The following is a 25,580-nucleotide window of genomic DNA, read 5'->3' on the forward strand; positions in this document are numbered from 1 at the left end:
TGTACCCTTGCACTGTATTCTGACACTGGATCTTTACATGTTTCATAAAACAGACAATCCTAGACTGGCACATTCCATTTTTTATTACTTTTTATTTAATTTTTAAAAGGAGTCTGGACAGCACCCCTGATGTTATGTTGGTTGGTAGCAACACCACTCCCATGAATCCGTCCATTAGTTGGAGTTTGCTCCAACTAATGGACGGATTCATAGGAGTGGTGTTGCAAATGAAATAAAATCAGTTATGGTATGCAAAATAACAAAACTGAAAAATTAAATTATACAACAAAAATGCAAGGAATGATATTATTAATAAAATAAGAGATTTGCTTCCTAGAATAAATAATTTTCTTGAGTTTAATTCTTGCACAAACAAAACTTTTTCAGTCTCGCGTCACTGACACAATGCGACTGGCTGCCATATCTGTTTATTCGACTGATGTCATCGAGTACCTTGTACCTCTGGTGTTTTGGATAGTGACGAATAGTGGCTTCGAACATCGCGCCACCTGGTGCAGTGCTTAGATTTAAAAGGTAATCTTCGTATACCTCTTGGTCTTTCAATTTGGCTGCAGCGCTAGTTGTATCGAGATTCTGATTTTCTTGGGGATGTTCGAGATAAGCATTGTGGATCCTTTCTAGCGATAACTTGAAGCAGCCATCTTTGTAAGGATTCAACCAATCGTTGATAGTTTCCACCACGATATCTGCTGCCTTTGTGACTTTTGGATGATGCGTTGATAAAATGGTTTTAGAACGACAAACACACCAATGCGGTAGAATTCCAGCTTCAGAGCAAGTCCTGTTGCTTGGAATTTCATTGAATAAACTGATCCCTGGTGAGAGTTTGCCTCTGTATATTTTTGAAGCGGTCCCGCTCACCAGATGGGACAAAGTAGCGTGAATATCGAACGGTGTCGTCAGTCGATATTGGTTTAACTCAAGATTATATCGGATTAAGGGATATTTCTCGAGAAACCACAATGGTAGGATCAAAAACATAAAAGGCATGCGCTCTTCGACTTTTCCAATGTACGTTTGACGGATTTCTCCAAATCTTATTCCGTGATCACTGAAGAATATAAGTAAACTGCGATTTAGAGCACCGAAGTCTTGTAAATATTGCAGTAATTCTAAGGAAGGCTTGTCGGCATACCCAGCGTTATTGAACACGTCATGAGTCAGTCGAGTGGCAAAAGTGAAGGTGAAGTATGGCCTTTGACCCATGGTTGCCACAAAGGAACGGAGGTAGTCAAAAAGCATCTTCATTTCCATGCGGTCTTGAATGCAGTGTTCTCTACTCCTGTTTCGAAGAGCGGATCCTTCTAGTGCTACAACAAAATGTCGAAGGAAGTAATCAGTGGGAGGATTCAAAAATCCTCTGCGATGAAAGTCGAATGTGGCTATTCGAGGAGCGTCTTCTGCCAGCAATGTTCTGTATCCGCTGGCGGAATAGTACTTCCAGATGAAGTCGAGATCATCAAAGAACTCCTCATCAGATCGACCAGAGGACTTCCGGATCTTTGGATTTCTGTTTCCTGTTAGGAGTGCAATTACATTAGGGTAAGTGTTGTCTCCCACTTTATTGAATCCGTGTAGTTCCACTGCTGATAAGTTGTGCCGCAAATACTGCAAAGTATTCTTAAAGTGTCGAAGGAAATTGAGCTTGGATACTGAATCGATGCCCACCACAATGATATTCAGTTTCTCCAATTGGTTGTCAGCGTTCCCAGATTTCTGACAACGTTCCTCTACATTTTCTTTTACCGGCGTTAATGCTAAATAGGTTTCGAATCTCGACTGCTTCTGCAATCGACATGTGACCCAAATGAATTCTTCACGAAGAGGCTGATCAAAGATGAGCAGCTTCTTTGTCCCAATTGTGAAGTGATTATCTGGCTTCCAAAATTTCTTTTTCGTGTCTCGAAGTATTTCCCGGAAATGACAAACTACATCGTTGGTATTAGAAATATTATAATAAGTCCTTAGTACGTTCTTATCCAGTGATACTACAGCGTTTGGACCAGTGACAATAAAGGAAGGTGGACCAGGACATCTGTACGCGTATTCAACTTGCCTGTAAAACCTTTCCACTGATTTGTCAAAAGGATCGTATTTCGAAATGCGGCATCCTGGGGTATCAATGAAAAATTGGCTTCTGGTTGATGGTACTGGATGAAAACTCTCCGCTCCAAGCAGTGTAACATATTGATAGAAACAGAATGGAAACACCACAGCTGATAGAAACATCCACAGCAGGAGTTGCCATCTTTTAGAGCACCAGATAGGCCTTGATGTTTGTTTCATCATCGTGGTTAAGTGGCTAGAAACAAAATAGGTGGCGATTAAGCAGGAGGAATGCATTAAAATAATAAAATCTCTTATTTAAGTAGCTATCTGAAGTTTTTCGAAACTTACCACTACTTTTGATCATCTTCCTTACAATCTGCAATGAATGTTTGACTTTTTTTTTCGACTCACAAAAGACAGTAAAACTTAAGTTAGGCTATGTGATCTTTTAATTTCGAGACTGTTCTGAATGCTATAGTTACTAGATGAAGTTCATTTGATGTATTGGAGAATAGTTATTTTAATGAGGTTTTGTGTGGTGAGGCCAAACGCTGTGTTCCATAGTCTATTTTTAGATCAGTCTAGTGTTCGGTGTAGCTTCAGCAGTATACATCCATCTGCTTCCTGTTGTGTTGTTAAGGTTCGTAGTACATTGAGCTTTTCATTATATCTTATGAATAATATAATCTGTGTAGGTTTATAATATTCTAGATCTAAATGGAGATTTCTCTTTGGATAGAAATGCCAACGTGTTATTTTCTACGATCAATATAACGCCTAACTATATCCGATGAAGATACTGGATTCCAAACATTTATTAGTCCACCTCACCTGAATTAAAGTCTCGTGGGTTAGAAAGACACGAGTTAATACTTACATAATTACACATATGGCCCAGTAAGTGAGGGTGGCATAATTAAATTTGGGGGAAGAGCTTTCTCTTAACCCGAAAGTGTTAAAATTAGTCAGCGTATTCAATAAGCTTTGTCATTTGAAGGTTATTTGGATCACGCCATTATAAAATTTGTTTCTCTAAACAGTAGTATTGAATAGGCAAATATTAATACACGAATGCGTTAATATTTGCTTAAGTTTTGCATCGAAGCCTCTGACGTGGAATGGGCTTCTGTAGAATTTGTTACAAACAACAAAGGTAGTTCGAAACATTTTATGTAATTCTTCAATATGTATCATAATAAATTCCAATATTTACCAATGTTACATTCCTTGTTTCAAGGGCCATCTTCCTTTTGTAATTTAATTCTGTGCATACGCAACCATTTTAATATAAAATATTATCATTTGCATATTTAACATTAAATTCACGCCTTTTTGATCGTTTGTCACCAGTAACGACTTTATCTTTGTGCTGTTCTGTTCAAAGCTTCGTTATAACAACAATTTAGTGTTCAAGTAAGGTCCTAAATCTTTCCATTTTAATAAACATTTATTAAAAATGTTTGTTTATTTTTTGGGTATTTCCGTAGGCGTTTTATTTGCGATTCTAATTTCTCAGTGATGGGTTAAATTCTGAAACTGCTTCTTGGTGTTTTTGCTCTGTCCAATAATCTCTTATTTTCCTTTCACAATTCTTTGTTCTGGTTGGTAATCATTAATAAGGTCCTTATTTCTTTTCCATCAATTTATTAAGTTTAAGGGGTTCCTTTTTGTTCAAACCCGGAGGACAAATCAGTATTAAGAGATTAGATCCTCTCCATCGACGAATCTATCCACGCAGACACTACCATCCTGCTTTGTTGACATCTGACAAGATGGGGCCCATGCACTCGTGCTGCTTTCGTCATGGTACGTTCATGCTGATTTCCGGGTTGGCATGAAACAGTTTTTAGAGCAGCGTCATCCAGTAGAACTGGAATTCGTCAAATCGGGCATCGAGACTACCCTCTTCGTTAATGAACCCCACGAACAGTTCAATGGAGGAGTGCAGCGTAATAACACCAGCTTCATACTATAAACTAGTAGAAAGTCTTCCAGGACGCATTAATTAGTTAAGACGCTGTTTAATTTATTTGAAGAAGAAACGCGCATTTTGTTAAATGAATACACCTTTTGTTCATAAGTGTCCCATAACTTTTGGTAAGATAGTGTATACTCGATCTATAAATAAAGTCATATGCCATAATAATAATAATAAGTGGTACTTAATAAGAAAATGGGATCATTATCATCTTAAGGTTAGCGCCCGGCTAAACTTTTTTTTGTTCATTTTGAATGGAAACTTTTCGGCTAACTAAACTCAATCGATAAACGATCCAACGAAAGATTTCAAGAACTCCACTTTAATATTTAATATCAAGTTTCTAAACTGCAATCGAAATTAATGTGACAAAGTTAATGGATCACGAATTGAAAGAATTCCAAGTATCGAAGAAGATATTACAGCGCTTTAAATTAAATTAACAAAGTTACTTACCTCAGTTAAATGGCAATGAATGTGGCAGTGAACGGATACACGTTCCCCCACCCTTGACCGAGTGGGGGAAAGATGAGGCCTGGAAATAAGCGATTATTTTATCAAAAGGAAACAACCGTTTTCTTTGCTTTGAAAACAAACTCCGTCAGAGAAGGCTGTATTGATGTTTTGTGATGCCATTTGTCACATGATCAGCACGTGTCTTAGCACTCTAACGATTACACTTTGTTCGAAGTCCCTGAGCTCTGCTGGTCAGCGGTATTCTCACGCATGGTGTTTTGTGTTTCCCCTTAATGTGGTGTAACCATTTTCATCTGTCATAAGACAAACAGGAGTTAAATTAGTTCCTCTAGGTATTGGATGTCTGTCCTGGGTGGTAGATATACGTCTGATAGCTACTTACTGCATTCCTCTAAAGTTCAACTGGATTAATATGCTCCACAAGAATCTTTTATTCTGTGTGTAAAGTGTTAAAAATAATAGCAAGAATGGCTCCACTTAACTTTTGGACACCAGTGTATATAAATGTATGCTTAAATGTGTAAAGAGAATTGTTTCTGCAGAGGCCGATCTTTCTAGTTAAAGCATCAGTTACGTTTCGGGTTCGCTGTAGAGTCTCTTCTTCAGATAGGTGCGATCGAAAACTTACAAATAATAATCTGAAAAAATTTAGCAAAAATAATTATTTACTCGCAATGAAGTGAAAAAAAAAAAGCTTGAATTGGTTCAAATTACATAATAAAAAATACTAGATGAACTGAACTGAATACGAGAAGAACGTTTTTAGCGTTTATTTATGTAATTTGATTGCGGTAAGTTAGTTTGTCTTATTGCAGGTGGTCCTAAATTCTGTTCCAACAACAAAAAATCAATTTAAAATTAGTTTGAATTTTAAAATTTAAAAAAATATTTTGTTTCACTGTAATTTATATTACAATAATATAAAAATTCAAACAAAATCAAGGCAGAGTTTTGTTTGTCTGCTCCATGATTAAATATGCATTGTAAGGAAAACAAAATTAACCGACCTTTCTAATACTTCCCAACTCATTTAGGTTATAAAATTATTAATAAAAATACTAAAATATATAAAAAATATATTTTAAAAGAATTAATAGGTTTTAATAATCAATAGTCTTCATATTAATTGAACTCCATTAAAGAAACCAAAAAAAAATATATTTAAAATTTATATATTTAAAAGTTACTGCGACTATATACGTTCTAGTGTGTGGTATCCCCTGACTTCTTCATGGGTGATAGTTCCGGATGTAGACGCCGTGTGTGTAAAGTATGTCAAAAACGGATGTAAAGGAATCCATCTTACCTGTAAAAAATCTTCAGTACCAATCTTTTCTGAAAGTGTCTTCAATGGAGAGGTGAAACCCTTCACTAATATTGCTTACTCGGTACTTGTTTCACTGGTCACTGCAACCTGTCCTTGTTATTAAGCCGCTGTTATGGGAACGCGCGTAAAATCGACAAATTATTGATTCACAGGGCGTTGTTGTACTGGTGGGGCTTGGCCCCAAAGAATAGACGCTTGAAAAAGGAACAATTTCATTCAGATGCAGCTATCTAAATAAAAATTTAAAAGATATATATTTTTTTCCTCGATCACATGGTCCTGTCAACGAATTGTACCTGATGGAAGCTATGTACACACGCACACGGAACGTCTACATGAAAAACAACCCATTTCTGACGCACGGCATTTCTTGAAGCCAAACAACGTGTTTTGAGACAACCCTTGCATGTCACACTGCACTGCTGCCACCTACTTTACTACACGTATTAGCTTGATGAGTAAACTTGGTCGATTCGAATGATAAAGGGGTTAGTACAACTTTTGATTTCGTTTCAAAAACACATCAGGGATTCAATAATCCAAAAAAATATTGGAGAGGATATCACGTAAGATATTTTTCTGCCTAAGAAATTCCTCTTGGTCGTTACGTAGGCAATTTTACCAATCTAAACATTGAAAATCCTCCAAAACAACCATTGACCTGGTTGTTTTGGAGGATTTAATGAGCGATAGCTGAACATCTTTTGCCCTCGTGGGAAGCACAGTTTGTAGAATCGCCGTCCTCCCGGGTGGAAAAGGCCTGAGTTCGAGTTCCATCGATGACATTTCAAAACATGGCTGAGTTAATCGGTCTCAGGCGAATGTAGCGTGGTTTTTTCGCCCAGCAAACAAATCGACCTCAGACCACACGGAGCAATATGCTTAGTTGGTGATGCTTCTTGAACTCTACTTCAACAACATATTTCCTTTCACAGTTCTAGACTTTCAACTCAAATATTGTAAAGCAAAGAGGATGCTCAGAACTGTAAAGTAAAACCGTATGCTTTTGATTGACAGTCTAGTTTTAAACTAGATCATATAAATCATTGATATTGCCCAATTTCGGACAGCAGTGCGTAGCACACGCTTCTTGATTAGACCGGGGTTCGAGCCCGTCACCACCAAATACGGAGGATGCGGAAAAGGTCAGGGAATGACCACCGCATATCCCGGAGCAATATGGCCTTAGTTGCTAATGCTCCTAAAAACCAAATAACAAATAACAATAACCAATTTCGGGCAATACCTGCTGCTCTTGTGCAACTGGGAGGTGGAATGCAATGTACTATCATCAGCAGAACTATGGACAGGAGTTCTGGTCATTGAAAGAAGGTCATTAACATACAAGAGGAAAAGAGTGGCAGAAAGAACTGAACCTTGAACACCAGCATTAGTGGAGAAGTTAAGACAGATCCATCTACCATCATCCGCAGCGAGTGGTCAGAGAGAAAACTGGATACACAATTGTAAAAAAATGCAGCGGGTAATCCATAAAATTTGAAACTTGTTTTGAATACCTTTTTTATACCAAATACGATCTTAGAAATGTCAAGAGATATTCTATGTATGCGATGCCATATACGACAACATCAACACAACAAAATGTTCCTCATGACTATTTTATTGTGAATAGTGTGGCCTAAGGGCAGTATTTGATATAGGCATGAAAATTCCGAGTATCCAATAGAAATCGATCTTACACATTAGAGACGTACATTATGCAAATTATTCATTACTATAAAAACGCGTGTTGCGACCACATTACTTAATTCCCGTTTTTGGCTTTCTCAGTGGGATAGCCTCTTCTCCAGTACTCACGATGGCAAGTTATCGCCTTTAGATAGTTCTTTTGAGATGATGGGCCGTTGGACGACTTGAATCAGGCAGATGTGGCACAAATGTCGTCTCGACACCATGAAAGCAGTTTCAGGGGATAAAAACCACTACAAGAGCTGGCCAAGGTCATCTACGTCAACCAGAACAGCAAGGCAGACCCCTACGATGTCATGTCATGAACTCTCTTGAGATTGCTGTGGCCACAGGTGAAAACATATCCAACCGGACTGTTAAGAAGGCTCAATTCAAGTGGACTTTACGCGAGGAAGCCAGCGGTTCGCATCCCATTAACCCCGAACCACCGCAGAGCTCGTCGGAACTGGTGCCATGAACATGTCACTTGGAGCCCTGACAAGTGGGGTACATTACTGTTCTGTGATGAGTCCCATTTTAGCCCACAAACAGATTCTAGACGTAATTTCATCTGGAGACAACGAGGAATGCGGTGCCATCCCTCTAATATCAGAGGAAGGGACAATTTCTGTGGAGGCAGTGTTCTCGTGTGGGGTGGAATAATGATCAACGGCTGTACCCTCCCTTCATGTTTTTGATAGGAGTGCCGTAACTGCGCAGAGTACCGAGAACAGATCCTCGAACCCTATGTGCGACTTTTTAGAGGTTAGTTGACCCACATTTTCTTTTCATGGACAATAAAGCTCAAGTGGTAGAGGAATATCCTGAAACCGAAGGTATCCAACGACTGCCGTGGCCAGCACGATCACCAGACTTAAATCCGATCGAACATGTATGGAACGCTCTTCGGCGTCGCATTGCACGCCGACGGCCAACTCCTCGATCACTTGGTGAGCAAAAGTCTGTGCTAATGGAAGAATGGGATTTGTTGTCAGAGAATCTTCTAGACATCTTTATATCGAGCATGGTTCACCACTGTAAGGCGTGTTTAGAGGCTGGAGGGATCATACACTGTATTGATCCCCTCCATGTAAGAAAGATCTTTTTAATGCTGCGTTAAGAGCCTCAGCAGTTTTCCGAAAAAAAAAAAAGTATTAGAAAAAGTTAACATCGTTATTGATTTCAATTTGCAGCTAGGAAGAGATAAATTATTTTTAGCTTTTCTACAAAGCATTACAAAAAATAAGCCCCCAATTATAATGGGCAATACGTATACACTGCGTTATCAAAAGCATTGGGACACCATCTGATACAATCGCCTGTGAAAATTTCCATTTCCGGAATGATATAATTGGTGAAACTGTCGAGTAGACTCTGCTGTACTGAAGCAAGTGTTAGCCTAAACAATTTTAAAATTGTTTTTTAGTTACTTAAATATATCTTGGTGTACCAATACTTTTGATAACACTGTATATACACAACATAAAACGGCCGTATTTCGATAAATGATTAATAATTAAAGAGAAATAGTATAAAAAATTACCTCAACGTAAAATTGAATATTGATATAATATGATAAATTTTGTTATACACTCACTGGCCACAAAATTAGAAACCTTTTTAATATCTAAAAAAGACTGAATTGTTGCGGAAATTAATACTTCAAACTGAGATAAAGAATTTGATAGAGTGGATTAATAATAACTTATTGTTTGAACAAATACAAACATTAAATAAAAACAGTTCAAATGTACGTGTAGTGTTTTTTAAATCGTATTATGTACTCTGCACAGAATAATTTATGAAGAAAAGTTAAATCGCATTTTGAGATATCTCGTGTTGTATCAGCAATGATGGAAAAATATGGGGCTTCTTTAATATCCTTAGTTAATTGTTTTCTTAGATGTTGGCCCAAGCATTCAATAACTTCATTCTGGATTTTGGGACTTAATTTTAGTAGACATTTTGCCAATCATTGATGCCTTCTGCCCGGTTACATCTAGTCCCAGAAAGCATCCAACATGGCTCGCAATATACAGAATCCAGTTTGTTGGAGTAGCACAACCATTGCCTGTTCATTTTTAATCCAGATTTACTAGAGGTTGAGTTATTCTCTTGCTCGACCTCAATTGATGGCTCTTTTACCATTTCGTCGTTGTCAAAAGTTGATTGACTTGTCGTTGATGTTAATTCTGTTCCTGGATGAGCAAAATACGAAGCAGATTTTTTTTTCTAACTTCTGTTAGAGCTTCGTCAGCAGCGCGTTTTATTTTGCGTTTAAAAGCACCGCTTTTGTTTTTTCTTAATGGTTAATTCGAAAAATAATTAATTTTTATACCGAACTAAATATAATCTTTTATTGAACTTACCAATGGAATGGTGTACGCGTTGCATTAATTAAAAAATGCAAATATTGACAAGGACTAAAATACTCTATAGAAAGTTCCCTATAGAATATGCGAGATGGAACATTAGCATAAATCTAAAATTACCCTTTCAGCACGGCTTACTTCGGTTGAGTTGTCACCTGTTACGTAGCAGAATACATCACTCCTAATCTCCAGTAACTTGCACTTGACCACCACTAACCCTGATCCGTTGGTGTTTTAAAAATTGATGCGCACTACAATGTAGTTATGTCACGAGTCATTTATGAGATGAACAAAGGTAAACTACAACCTTTTAAATACTTCAGTTTTAGTTTAGATTTGGATCTAACTAACAACAAACAGTATCATTAATTGTATTTCCCTTTTTGGTACCTCCGACTGTTTCTTCGCCTTTGTTTATAAACTGTGAAGCACCAGGGACTTTTTTTGACATATAAACTGCTGGGACAAAAGTTCCTATAGACCCACCCGCATGGTCCCCCCCCCTCTCTGTAACTCCCAGAAGTATAGGTGCATTATTAAACTCAATAATAATGATCCCCAATAAATGGATCCCCTACTTCCCAATAAGTGGGCCCTATTTGACTTTGGACAGCTCTGTGATGCTGGTGAAGGCTCAAAATCGGGAACGGCCGATATCAGATTGTAGTTCGCACACGCGACGATTCGGTTTTTGAATGTCTGTGAGCAAAAATGAGTCTGCGTCGAGTTTTTTTTTTTTTTTTTTTTTGACTTCGAACGTGAACTGATTGTGGGAGGAAAGACGTGCAGATGGCAGTATCTCGATAACTCGCGATAAGTGCTCTCGTTCTGTATGTCACGAGTCTACTGTGGCTAGCTCAATAGCTGTCGAACAAGCAGCCAAAGATCACACGTGTGACAGCCACGTATAGCCGACGCCCATGATGAGCATAGCGTGTCTCGTAACACGAAAGCAACGCAGTACTGTGGTCCAGCTAACCACAATATCCGCATGAATTTAGTTTTACGGGTCAAATGGCACCAGGGGTTTTCGCCAATTCCACTTATCCACACGGATATGCACCGGACATTAGCTGGTACAGGCTATGGCATACTCTGTGGTCCTGCAATCACCGGGAACGGCTCAATGGAAACTCCCACCTTTTATTAATCGTCGCAATCCAAGTACACCCCTCCACGATGACAGTGTATTCAGACAATTCTGGCGTCCATCAACAAGACTAATATTCCTTAAGATTATTCATATAAATTTAGTTCTCCAACTATTTATTATTTTGAATTCCAGTCATTATGATCTTTAATTATATTAGAATGACGTAATAGAAAACACGAGCTGCAGAAGGAAGTGTTATTTCGAATAATGTTTATTATTATAGAGGATTACTTATTAATTATCTCCACAAAGGCGAATAACCCCGATTTCGTAAACACCAATTAAAAGGATTAGTTGGCTCGATGGAATTAAGAGGAGCTTGCTTTTCAACTAAAAATTCTTAATGCTTCTGCCTACCATCTAAGAATGATTGCGTTGCCAAACACCTTAGTGCTTTACCACAGTTCCCTCGTAATTATCATTAGTGTAACAGCACTGATAGCTAACATTAACCAAGTGCTTTACAGAAAATCCAACTCTGCTCCGTTTACTATAATTAACTTCCAGGATGCACCCTCAACTAAGATGTTACGGATTAGTGGAGAGATGGTTGGGTAGAATTTCTATTGGCAACTCTATTAATCATGTACTTGTTCTTCGCTTATGCCCAACGTTAAAAAAGAGAATACTGTACTGTAAAGTTGATATGCAGCAACGCCATCTAGGAATAAATGATTGAAGTGTCTTAGGAAAATCCCGTTAAATAAATAAAAAAATATATATATATTTCAGGACGAAAAAGTGCTTTGAAATTATTGTATTTATATTTTCAGTGATTTTATAAGTGAATTAGGAAAATTGCAGGAAGTAAAAGTAAGAGATAATTGATTTGAACCACTATTGTAGCCTATACATGATTTGTTGGCTATGACGTCATAACGTTGTCACGTGATCACTGGCTCCCGACCAGATTTTATTATCCTGTTTTTAATATTTTGAAAAAAAGCCGTGCTTTGTTGAGCTTTCGTTTTATTAATAAAATTATTCATCAATTAGTAGACGTTTTAGAGTGTTAAATATAAATTGCGATTATCGAATATTTTTTCATAAAAATTATTTCAACACCTCGAATTATGTGAAGTACAAAGTTAAAAGCTTTCGATGACGTCATACAAATCTGATTGGAATAAATTATGGTTTTGAATTCTCAGCGAAAAGTGCACTCTTAAATTGCATAATGGCAGAGTAATTATTGAAGATTAGTTTTGCTTTTTGTGGACTCTGAAGTATAATAATCCATCAATTAATCACGGGGACACTGTCACGCTCGAAAGCCAAAATGATTCTGCAGTGGCTTTTACGTAATTTTCCAAACTACGTCATAGTTATTGCACACAGAGAGAGAGAGAGACCATTTTGTTGGCGTTTGCTCAGTTAGTATCTTGGCTAAAATGATATATCAATGCGAACAAAAATAGACAATCTTGTTTTCCATCTTTCCGTTTCTGTGGTCTTCTCCATTCAATTTCTTCGTTTTCTTATCTCCGCTTATTGAACCTTTTTTTATTTTCTTTCTTTTTGTCTATTTTTTTTTTTTTTTTAACATTTTGTTGTCTCGTTTTCCACGTGAGTTATAATTATTTGTGTTACTGTTGATCTCTGTGCCTGATACTGTAATATATATACAAAGATCAAGATGTAAGTTGACTTGTCATGGTACTCGGCATCTGTCTCACGTAAAAGTATCGCTGAAACAGCAAATCTTGCTGAGGTTTTCACACGCGACTGTCTCGGGTGTATTGAGATTAGTGGAATAACCAAATAATATACAAATAGCGGTGCTTCTGTGGTAAGAAACATCTTGTTGATGCAACAGGCCAATGGAGGCTGACAAGACGACTTCCGCAAGGTAACGGAAAGGCTGGAGTCAATCAAATAACCCATTAGAACATTAACCAAAATGGCAGTTCATAACGCACATAGAGGCCAGACGTATCCCGTCATGTCTGTAGTGTGTCCACCTGTAAATGGGTTTTATCAACAGGATAAAACCCGCTTTGTCACAAGGTCGAAATTGTACTGGTTCGAGGAACATGACCGTAAATTCAACCTACAGCGATGGCCTTTCCCCGTAGTCAGATCTCAATCCATTTGAGCACCTGACTGGAGCTCTTCGCAGTAGAAATCAGCAACCATCCAATCTGAAAAAAACTGAGGAAACAATTGAGTTACATGGGCTAGTATCCCTATAACACATTTTTGGTACCTCATTGAGGTACCAAATGAATTCAATATGTTCTCTTGGATAAAGGGAACCTGCTTGCTATTAATACATGTACCTGATGAGTGCAATCACGCTATAATTCTCGGAAAGCGATAATTACGCATTAAAAAATGTGTATATTTAGGAAGGTAGGTACAAAAATCAGATTATTTCCATCGACCAACAATTAACGCGGGCTAATTATTTTCTAGATTGACCTCAAATGTGTAGCCACACAGCTACAGGGTTAATAAATAGCAGATTAATCATTTGGCAAAGCCATTCGTTTGAAAGTAATGCAACTCGTTGTGCAGGTAAGGTTACTCGGCTGTGAGCATAAAGAATAGAATGTCTATGGTAAAGAACTGTCCCAGATGTTCTGTAGACATCAATTTCTCTTAGATCAGGTGTTTCTAAAAGATTCGTTTAATATTTTTTCAAAAATATATTAATAATTATTTAATATTTTTTTAATGGGATTCAAAATAACCGATGAACTTTTTCCAGAAATTAAAAAGGAAGTTTACACCTGTCCGGTGCAGCACCACTATTTTTGTTAGGAATTAGGAAGGCCACTACTGCAGAGTTCAAAGTATACTTAAACATTAAACTTATTTTAAACAGTATCACTTGTTTCGAAGTCACTTTAAATATCCTTTAAGTAGAAATAACCAGAAATTGGACTAGATGGTGTTTCCAGTGTCTTCTGGAAGCCTGTAGCTCCATTTTCGACTGATGCCTATAATCATCAATTCCTTTACTCAGGGAAGTTTCCTAACCGATTCAAATGATACCGCTGTAAGACTACTCTCTAAGGGAAGCCAATAGAATTCTCATTGATCAACCCATTTAACTCTTTAACTAGGATTTTCAACATTGCCTTCCATCAAGTGATCACTGCATATTTAAAACCTCTGTTCCTTGGAAATCGCCTTGGATTCATATCAAATCAATAATGGACAACCTGATTTGTTTTTTAATATCATCGAAAAATATATTTCGATCATTACAAAGCATTTATAAAAGGTGACATTTGATTTTTTAAAAGCATGCGATTCTTTTCTATCCACTCTCATGAATAAAATCACAAGGCTCTGGTATAACTGATTTCTGATTTCCTCTTTGTTCTTTCCTTTCAGAATCTTCATAAATGATCTAACTATTCAATCTTAAGGACACTACTGATATGTAGACGATATATTTTGCCCTCGAGGGTAGCATGGTGGAGATAATGATCCACAATCCTCCCCACACCAGGTGGAAAGGATTGCCGAGATGCCTATAGGATTTATATCCGGCGAATTTTACAGCCACTTTCATGTTCGGCAAATACTCTCAAACAATACCAGCAAGGTGCATTATACTTCTGGAACATACCTGTGCCATCTGAGAAGACGGTCTACCTGATCAGCCACAATGGATACGTAGCTTTTAGCATTCTGAGTGCGGTTTAGAGATATGAAAGCGTCAGGAAATCTTACCCCCCCATACCAAAACACTGCTGCCACCTGCCTTTTTCTGTTGGATCATGACATCGGAATGATACTTCTCCGCAGTTTTTCGCCGTACCCTCAATTCCGTCCACACGACATAGCAGGGCACGTGATTCATCGGAAAAGAATTTTTTTTTTTTCCAGTCAATGGTCCAACGAGGCTGTTTACATTCAAGCTGTTGGCAATGGGGGACTGAAATCATGGGCACCTTGACCGGGTGCCCATATGTAGGAGGGTTCCTTGGATTGGTCTTGAAAACAGCGCTGGTTGTCCCCTGGTTAAAGTCCTTGGTCAAAAACATATTAGAGCGACCTAATTTTCATATTAGGATCCCAGAAGAAAAACTTTCAGCCCATGCGTATTATACTCATAAATTGCTGTTTTTTCCTTGTTAGTTTGCCTGTTTTATCGGACATAACCCAAGTTTCCGGCGAAGAAAAACCTTGGTATCTGCGCCTGAGACCGGATAACTTAAACACAGAGTCCAAAAGTAAAATCCATAAAGTTTCTCGTCTCACTAACGGGATTCGAACTCGGCCTTTTTCACCGGTGTGCTGAGGACGATGATTAAACCCATTGTGCGCGTGCAGAAGTAAATGGGTCAAGGCGTTGAAAAACAAGGTGTTTCTAACAGGCAATCAGCATAAGATGTCATGTTGGTAATTAAGTTGTTCGTGTCATTTCAGCAAAACGCTCTATATTAATGACGGCTAACGTAAAATAGAAACATCATGGTATTTCTTTAAAGGAAAGATATCTAGAGAATGGAGTGGCAATGCAAGGTTGGTGTGAAATAGGGGGACGTAGAACGTTGGTCCCTTTAGCCAAAACAAAAGGTTCACGTCAACTGACACGCCCTTTCATGTCATGATATGCCATCACAAGGTTCGGAAATATCTTTCACGCATGGAAACGAGGTAATAATACTGGTTGAAGTACACGGAGACATTTGGATAATTTGTAGCCAATTGGAAAGCTTAAGTTACCGAGTTGGAGACTATTTTTACACATCATACGTCTGTTTGGGAAATTACATTTGCTTTTCCAGCTTTCAAGTGTTCGAAGATCCGGTAAAAGATAAATCTTAACACAGCTGGTTGTTATTAGGTGCTCATTACCAATTAACTGTTGCATCATAAAATATGCATGTCCAGAGAATCGGGAGCCAAATGAGAATTTAAAATATTTATACAGTATATTTTTACTTGGTTTCGATTCCATTCCAGTTGCTGTGGCGTGTTTCCGCCTCTGTGCGAAAGGTGCTAACTCGGATTTCCTTGCCAAAGAGTGCCTACTCTCTCCTTTTACAAGCGAGTTGTTTTAAGCCTTCTGTATCTGCTGGAGCATGCTTTCTCAGATTCCTTTTCGAAACACAAAACGTTAGAAGTCAATTTATTGCTGTAAGAGTAAATGGTCGTTGTCTGTAGAACGCTTTGAAATAGTCAAAAGGCACGTTTTTCTCTTCGATCAAATAACGGTGGGCAGAGTAGAAAAAGTTAATTATTTATATGCTTGCCAAATTCTGCTACGTTTTCTTATTCACCTTATCGTACCAATGTTTCTTACAGCTCTATGTTTGCGTCCTTCCTGACCCAGCCAGGACGTATCCTAATAAATTCTGTCCTGTATAAACTCGGCTTTATGGATATTGTGAAGATGATAATGAAACTCCCGAATTCTTGTACACGAGATGCACTTATGGACAGTCATTATCAGTTTTATTGTTGTCATCTTTAACCTTCCATCTTTTCAAAAAACAAGCCACTATTAGTAATAGTATTCGTCATATAATACAAGGGAGCCGCAGGCTTTTGTTGCACTGGCCAAAAAAAAAAGGTAGATAAGAATTATGTGCTTCCCTCCTAACAAAGTTAACTATCCAGTTGACCTTTCAATTTATTTGAACGGCTAGCCTCAACTACTGGCAAAGGCAACTTGTCCCAGCAAATCAATGACTCGCTGACTAAAAGTAAACTTCTTACAATCTAGACTAAACCTCTCTAATTTGAATTTATGGTCCCCCACCTAGTTCTGGAATTATATGTAACGGTGAAAATTCCAGCTTTACTAATCCATCTCAGAGCCTTATATACCAATCTGTCTCAGATTCTCCCCTACCACTGAAGTCAGTGGTAGGGGAGAATCCGATCTGTAGTTACCATCTTCCCATAGAATCGCCTTTATGTATTGGTGATACGTTGACACTTCTCAAATCCAAAGGAATCTGTCTCAAAGGAGCCAAATCAATTCTTTGTTATAGAAAGTTTTTGTAATAAACAGTCGTCTGTAACTTCGAAATCGCTAATTTCATATGGCTCACTCGCACAGCCTCTTCTCATCGTGAAGGGTCTTTCGCCAATAAAGGCAGATGCAAAGTAGCTATTCAGTTCATCCACAACATCAGCTGGGTTATCTAAGACTTTCCTACGCCCAGTGCACAAGGGTCCGATCTGGTTTGCTTTTTTCATTGTATTCTCATACATGAAAAATTCCTCGTTCCCATTCTTTGCTATCTTAGCCATCGTTTTCTCATACGCAGCTTTGGCCTTCTTGACCTTACGAGGGAAGTTAAATAAATTATATACCTAAGGTACTTCCCATAGTTATATTTCAATGATCCATGATTTATCAAGTTCCTACATATCTCAACTTGAATCGTACTAATTTTGATCCCACTGTGTTTTTAGGTTGTGCTGCTGTAACAGAAAGATGGAAGACACCTGTATCAAATTATGAATTTGCTGAAATTGGAGCATCTTTCGGTCATCAAGTTTCTCATCAAAGAAGGAAATGGGTCAAAGGCCATTCAAGAAAGATTGGTGGCTGTGTATGGCAGCAGTGTACCTTTTTAGCGTGCCAGGTAAACTTCTGGTCAAAACAATTCAAGTGGGGTAGAGAGTACATCGTAGATGGTCCATATCCAGGAAGGCCTGTGACAGCGGCCACTCCAGAAATGTACCACGCTGTGGAAACCCTTGTGCTGAATGAGAGACGTTTAAAGGTGTCCCAAATTTCTAAGGAATATGACATATCGAAGGGAACAGTCATAACCATCCTCCATGAACATTTGGGGAAGACTGAGATCAGTGCAAGGTGGTTCCCCAGATTTCTGACCCCTGTGCAGAAGCAATTCGGAATACGGTGTTGTGAGGAGAATTTAGAGCTTTATGGAAGGGATCCTGAAATTTATCTCGAGAATTGTGAAACGTGGTTCATCACTTGGATCCTCAGACCAAGCAAGACTCAATGTAATGGAAGCACAAGGGTTCTCCCTACCCAAAAAAAAAAAAAAAAAAAATGAGTATACAACCTTCAACTGTCAAGATTATGACCATTTTTTAGGATGCTGAGTGAAATTTTGTATGTTTACTACTTCTAACTCAAGCAGACTGTCACTGGGGAGTCATGCATCCCTACTATACAACCTGGGAGATGTCATAAAGGAAAAACGCCGTGGAAAACGTTCCAAGGTGTGCTGCTTATTCCACGACAATGCACAGGTCACATGCTGTTGCTGCTGCTTTGCGAGACTGACTTTACAGGCCGGATCTGGTCCCCAGTGACTTTCCTGTTTCGACACCTGAAGGAAAACCAACCTATGTGGACGTCGCTTTGCTGATAATAAAGAACTGAGCTCTGCTGTTTCTGAGTTCTTTGATGGACAGGATAAAGAATTTTTATTTGTCTGATATTTCCTCATTGCCAACAAAATGGAACAAGTGTATTGAAGTTCCTGTCTCATTTCCTTCATAGGGCGGTAGGTAATTTATTGAACACCTCTAGTATTTGTGGTACTCTTACAGATCAACTTGTAGCTGTTGTAAGTTCAATACTTTTCGTCTCTTTGCAACTGTTCCGTGCTATGTTTTTTTTCTGCTGTATTTGACCGGTCAGCTCTGCAGTCATCCATTTCCGTATTCTCCTCCTGCAATACACTGCCCTACTATTAATATCCGGACACCTGCCTTTGGACAAAAAAAAAAAAAAAAAAACCAGAGCTTTTATTGTGTCATTTAATATTTTTTGCTGAAATCGTTTGCTCTTATGACGGTCATCAATCTTCGCGGCATACTCTCAACCAGCTTTTTATAAATGTCACGGGATATGTTCCTTCACTTGGCCTTTAACGCAACCATTAGTTCGGCCTTGTTCTTTTGGGTTATCTCGACGTCACGTACCCGACGATCCAATACATCTCAAAGATGCTCGATAGGGTACAGTACTTTGGGCTGGCCATTCCAACTTATCCATATCCTCAAACCACTCTGTTATGAACCGAGCAGTATGACATGGCGCGTTGTCTTGCAGATACAGGTATGGGCCTTCCCCGAAGCATTGCCATAATGTTGGAAGTGCATAATTGTCCTGGTATTGCACAGCATTCGTTTTGTCGATAATGACTAATGGAGCCCCATACCATGACACTGCCTCCACCAAACTTCATTGTTGGGAGGATACAATCGGGAAGAAATTGTTCCCCCTGGAATTTGCCACACCCATCAGACTGATATAGTGCGAATCTCGACTCGTCTGTCCATAGGACTGTTTTCTACAGTCCAGGATTCGTGCTCCTTACACCATGTTAATCGGCGTCTAGCATTTGTTGAGGTGATCAATTCTGTTGAACGTGTGATCTTGCATGCCCACTTTTGCAATTGTCTGTTCGAAGTCCCGCGTGCATATTTATAGCAGGTTCTGTGACGTGTTGTATGCCTAGAACTTGTTTCCCCATCCATGGAAGGGTGTCCTGATATTACTGGCTGGTAAAAATAATCATCTAGTTTATTTTAAAAAAAATTTCCTTTGGTGAGTTTTCCTCCCACTTATTCCAATCAATCTGGGGCAGATTAAAGTCACCCATAAAAGACATCACGCTTGCTTGCCCATTCCATCTGCATGTAGAGACTCTCGTCACAATCTTCCGGTCTGTAGATTACTCTCATTACACCTTTTCTTCCAACCAACTCACACCACACAGATTCCATGCTGGCAGACGTAGATTCAGCAAAAGCTCTTTTCGTGCTCATGCTGCTTTTGACAAGAAGCACGACCCACCACTTCTGCCCATCTTTCCTAAATACATTATACATACCGTAGTGGAACTTGTCATCCCCAATTTCCAATAACTTCAGAAGGCTCAGGCAGTCTATGGATATGGCAATTGAAAATTCTCTTAAGATTACACAGTATGTCAGATTCACAGTGCTGTCCATTTAATTTTCACTCATCCTACCAATTAGGAAAGTTTTTTTTTTTTTTTTTTTTTTTTTGCCCGCTTACTGTTCAGTCCGGACCTTGCCTCTAACGACTTTCATTTCTTAAGCATACTAAAGATCTTCGAAGCCGAAATTTCAATCTAATGAGGACTTTCAACAGGTAATTAAAACAGGAATTGGTACTAATTCATTCTACTGAACGATAAATGCAGTTGTTTGTCTCGTATGCGCAGCAGTAGAAACAATATGGCGTTCACAGTAACGAGTCAGTCTAATTTATCGAAATGCAAGGGAAAATCCCTATCTAACAAAAAAAATCATCGGCGAGTGGATAAGAAAATTCTAGATTTTTCCTTGAGAAAATATTCATCTACAAAATTATTGAATAAATATTAAGTAAAAGAATTCTCCATAATTAAGAAGCTTTTTTTTTTAAATACAATTATTACTTAAAGTAATTATAGATGCTATTGTAAGTTCAGAGCCGGTGCGATCGCTCTAATGACATTTAATTCCAATTTATTTTATTAAAACTAAAATGGAATTTAGTTCTTGTGCCTAAACATCGCAGACTACATCTAAACATTACATAATACAATATTTCTGTAATTATAATAACGATTTAATTTTACAAAAACACGTAATTCATTTTACACCACTTAAGCTACTTCACAGCAAATGTAACTTACGGATAATTCAGAATGCTGGACTTGGTTTCGTTGGGCAAAGTTTCCAAGAACTATGGAATTTATAAACAAGTATGGCCTGGCTTCGGACAACAAGGAGTTTAACAGGGCTATCTGGGATCGGTTATCTTAATGTCTAGCAGAACGTAAATTGTGAAATGAAACTGTTTATTTCTACGTTGCGATTGCTGATTTAGCTTTTTGTGATAACTCACTTTCATGGGAATCTCAGAGAAAGTTATCGAGTGGAGTAGAAAATGCGGTAGAATAAAATCTCGATATCCTTTTAAAATGCAATAACTTGTACACACCAATATTCATAATAAAGGGTTAATATAGATGCTGTGAACCGGCTATTTCGGTGGCAACTTTTCTTCAGACCAAATTATTACGTATTTTTGAATATTAATGCCGTGTTTTTGTACATCACCTTAGTACACCATGTTATCAAAAGAATTGGAACACCAAGAAATACCGGTGTATTCAGTTCGAGTGGATCACGCCTATAAACCTAGAATAATTCGTACTTATTTCAAGGTGGGCACAGTTTCAGATTAACTGTCGACGAAGTTGTGTGAAGATTCGAATCTCTCTAAAACGGAATTCAAGCCCAGACCTCTCCAAACCATATGATAATCCAGTGGTGATTGTGCAACTTTATGCTTAACCTTTCTGTCAACTGTGCTATAAAAAATTGCTCATGAACCACTTAAATTATAAACCGTAAGGTTCAACAAGTTTTAAGATGCGCGTCCACCATTTAGATTTGGTTCCGTTCAATATTGGAGATGAGCATGACGAAAGGTTTCATCAATTTCATGTCAGGGAAAACTTTTTACAAAGGCAAATGGAAGATATCGCATACACTGGGTGACATTATTGGATTGAAAAGAAAAAATGAAAGCTATAAAAACATTTGTCTCGTGTATTTACTTTCTACTAGAATAAATAATATTTTGTACGGTAGGCTTATATTTCGAATTTCTCAAGAAATTCGAATTGTTCGCATTTAAGAAAAAAGAAAAACTGTTTTAAATCCATCCACTTCCACAACAACGGATGAAAGCCTATTCCAACATCCAAGTCAAAGCCTTGAACAGTTTTTTCGTTGGTATGAAAAGTCTAGTAGCTTCCATGATTACTTCCCATTTAGAATTTGCTGTTGGTAACGTCATCAGTTGGTCCAACTGCACACAATTTAAAAACCATCTCAGGCCGCTGTAGTCACCCTTACGAAAGCAAAAGCCTTTCCCTATACCCTTGACAGTATTTGTCTTGAATTAAATTCCAAATTAGACACTGTGATAGCTGCCACTTAGTGGGTCTTTTACCTACAGATTCTGAATGCACGAAGAATCACTTCTGATAACCAGATCAAGAGTATTGCTTCCTCTCGTTGCCTTTGTAATATGCTGCTGTAGAAAACAGTCATCCAATAAATCCACAAAAGTCTTACTAGTGTGCGAATGACCAAACCACAAATTCCAGTCAACATCTGGAAAGTTAAAAAATCCCCCCCATATGCCCACTATTTCCCTGTAGAACTGTTTGGTATACTCATCACAGTCAGACCTATAAAAATCCTACTGTTAATTTTGTTTCCCCAATGCTTATATCATACTAAACTGACTCAACGTTTTACTGGCTACCCATGTCAACTGGATGCACTGCCTTAGATTTTGTGCTTTTTAACTAACAGCATAACCCATCCTTCCTGTCTATCCTTTGTGTACACTTTGTACACCCCATATTCAAATTCAGCATTACCACATTTCTGCTATTCTACGATGTCTGCATTCCACGACTTAATCAATACTTCAAATTTATTTACAATGCTCCTAGCATTAGTGTACAGAAAGTATGCCTGCACCTGTTCTTACTGTTTGTTGCCCTAACACAGCCCATGCATTCATTTGTTTCGTGATGACTAAGCAAGGACTGAAATCCGAGACATCTTGTTTTCTAGTCTGCTGCAGGTACCAATACTAGCAATGCAAGAATCATTTGCACCTCTGCCTGCGGCTCCAGTTAATCTGTTAGTCCGTGTATCCCCCAAACTAGAAGTTTTCCAACCCATCTATCACCTGTCTCAATAGAATCAGCAAACACTCTTGCACCCCCTTCTATTCAAGTGTATCCCATCTCTGTAGAAGCAATCTCTCCTGTTAACAAGCACGTACCACGCACACAGGTACTTAATTAATCATTAATTCCTATTAATACTGTAACACTCCTGACCTGTAGCCATACTGAGCAAAAAAAGTCATGTACTCTAATAACATGTCCATTATCAGAAATAGATTATTATATAGTGCGTTAAGTATAACTAATAAATATACTAAACATTATTAATAAATATGGGAAATTGTAAAAGGGAATACTTCTCCAGTATATTATGAATATCGCATAAAGCAGATGAATAAAGTTTGACTTTCATATTTTCTCCTGTCTGTATCCTCCTCCAGTGCGCTGCTACCATTGTCTTAGAGAAAATTCACAAAATCTCAGTTTTCAGCATCGAATGCAGGACCAATTGGTCCTGAATTACTACAACAGACAGCATTTGGCCATATGACTCTCTCAAGATCAAAGAAATGTGTTAAAATATTTCGAAGTATTAAATTGTAATATATAATAGTTATAAACGCAATCCATATTGTATTTATTTTTTTTTTTAATTTTGTAAAATTATCCTATTATGTTGTGCTTCGAGCTTTGTATTTAATTATTCTGACTATCAAATACCACTCGAGAGAAAAATGTGAAAATGACGTCACAAGCATGTCATCCTATCACAATGGACGTAAGTCCTAAGGTTTGAATTATTCGGGTGTTTAACACTTCTATAGATAATTTTGGAATAAATTTTCTGTAAAAATATTTTATGGTCTAAAATACAATATTTATATTTTGTAATACTATTTTTTATAAGTGAAAATTTGTCTTATTGTGAAAAATTATCGTAGTGACAGAAAACGTAATGACGTCATTACTTTTCTTATTCCTTTAAGAGCGCCCTTATTTTACTTTCACGCCCTCTATGAAAAATCGAAGTTTTTGGCGCACTCACAAGTTACTCTTCTCTTAACATCATGAAATCAGCTACATAAATATTACCATTCGCTCTTTCTATAAAACCCTGAACAATAAATAAATATTTCATTTATAATTTTTAAGCGTTCTTAGAATTGCATAATATGCAAATTAAAGTTCTTTTTTAAATTTTTATTAATTTTTTTATTAGCAATTAAATTAATACACCATGATTTATTCTACATGCTTTATTAGCCAGATTTTGCAAACTTATTACAATTACCAGAGCCAATAATTTATAACCTACAGACATCATAAACCAGGCAGAGGTGTCTGAATATCACAGATATGAGTGGATTAGTCTTCATTTCGAAATATAAGCTGATTAATTCTTATTTTAAGTGTCACTTCTAATAACATTCCAAGGCTTCATTATCTTTTCTTTCCTTTTCCGCTCTGGTTTATTTCCTAAAATCTATCCGGCTAGTAATGCTTCTAACCGTGGCGAGACCAAAGTACTCTCACACACTCACCGCATTGAATTACCAGCACGAAAATCGCTGTGCTTCAAACCAACATCCTTTTATTCATTCTACTTCATGCTTCTCTGTAGTTCAAACATGCAACGCAGTGCCTAATAATAGAGTATTTCGTAAGTATAAAACCGGGTGGACTTCATCGTTGAATATACACTTCGATTTGACAAATAAAAGGTCTCATGTTAGCAGTGGAGACATTTCGGGTGATTTAAGCGTGCCACTTAGTATCATAATTCCACGATAGGCTCTGTTAATCGATACGCTGGAAGTAAGGCGTCCATAGCAACGAATCACTGTAACTGTAGACCATAGCAACAGATCACCCTAACAGTAAGCTTCAGTTGGCTAAGTGACCACTGAAGTAGATTGGCGTGCCACCAAATAGTGGCAACACCACGATTTCATCTTCTTTGTATTCGAAAGAGGTAAGTGATGATTTCTTTTTTAATATTTTAAATATACGTTTTATTCTTTTTTATTAGCTGTCGAAACAGAAACATTTACACCATCTGGTTTCTAGAATGCCAGTTAATTACCTCCAGTAATACTCTACATAAGTAGTGGGTGCCATAATAGTTTTTTGTTTCTTAGAAGGGGGAAGAGATTGTCGAGGAATTTGTCTAAGGAATTCTGCCAGATTATTTATTTTTTTTTCTTTTTTATACACCATAGAGGAAATATATAATTAATATTTGCTTAACGGAAACATTTTTCTTACCATAGAGACGTTGTAATGTAGACAGACGTTGATGAACCTTGTACCTCAGATTTATTTCCTATTTCTGTTGAACGCCGTTGTCATATGAGATTCTGGAGAAGTCTGTTTTACAAGACTGTAAAGGGTAAGACGATTCTTTATTCAAGTTCACTCAGAGAAAAGAGTAGGTGGCGTCTTATGAATTCACTATGCCACAAAAATATGTTTTTTTTTCATTATGTGCCTATTTTGTGTGCTGAATCCAATGGTGTCACTGGGGTTTGGGTTGGGTCAATATCTTTGGCGGAAATTGAACATTTTTAAGATTTTTATCACGCTTAAATGTATTACATAAGTGCATATCGATACTGTGATACTTAAGTCTTTAACATTCGTATAATTTGTTTTTTTTTTTTTTTTAGAAGTTTCCTATATGTACTAAACGAAGGGGTACGTTGTCTCTAGACTCGTTCTGTTATGTTTATAGTCCAGAAACAACTGAAGCATAACATTGTTGAAGGAACCAACTTTTGTAGTGCATATGAAGCCTATTATAATTGCAGGTCCTTATAAGAAAGTTGGTGGTGATCATAAGAAGGCCTACCAATTCCCAATTCACCTGCCAGAGAAGTCTTCATCTGGTGAA

The 25,580-nt window shown here is 37.6% G+C and overlaps 2 protein-coding genes across 4 annotated transcripts in view; one reads left to right on the plus strand and one right to left on the minus strand.

Annotated features, from left to right (window-relative positions):
* Positions 1-25,580, plus strand: part of LOC150082082 (uncharacterized) — a 106,784-nt gene that overhangs the window by 75,111 nt on the left and 6,093 nt on the right. Inside the window, exon 1 of one of the 3 annotated variants that reach the window (XM_090379096.1) lies at positions 24,588-24,662. The exons of 1 other annotated variant lie outside the window; for it this stretch is intronic. Coding sequence is in view for 1 of the 2 variants with exons in the window: in XM_090379095.1 (XP_090235221.1) it covers positions 25,040-25,079 (40 nt within the window). In the remaining variant the exon portion in view is untranslated. Of the gene's footprint in view, positions 1-24,587; positions 24,663-25,030; positions 25,080-25,580 lie in introns of those variants that run through there. One more of the 3 variants, XM_090379095.1, reaches the window with a different exon arrangement.
* Positions 358-20,696, minus strand: LOC150082085 (uncharacterized). The gene is made up of 2 exons (XM_090379390.1): positions 20,669-20,696; positions 358-2,323 (listed from the first exon to the last, which is right to left on the minus strand). Exon 2 carries the CDS (start codon positions 2,308-2,310, stop codon positions 358-360), a length of 1,953 nt encoding a protein of 650 aa, XP_090235516.1. The 5' UTR covers positions 2,311-2,323; positions 20,669-20,696.

This window comes from Mastigoproctus giganteus, chromosome 8 (genome assembly GCF_048544385.1).
Source record: "Mastigoproctus giganteus isolate SK-2022 chromosome 8, ASM4854438v1, whole genome shotgun sequence".
NCBI classification, from domain to species: domain Eukaryota; kingdom Metazoa; phylum Arthropoda; class Arachnida; order Uropygi; family Thelyphonidae; genus Mastigoproctus; species Mastigoproctus giganteus.

Bases quoted from the DNA above. Each gene is read 5' to 3' on its own strand.
- LOC150082085 (XM_090379390.1), bottom strand. From the start codon at position 2,310: ATGATGAAACAAACATCAAGGCCTATCTGGTGCTCTAAAAGATGGCAA.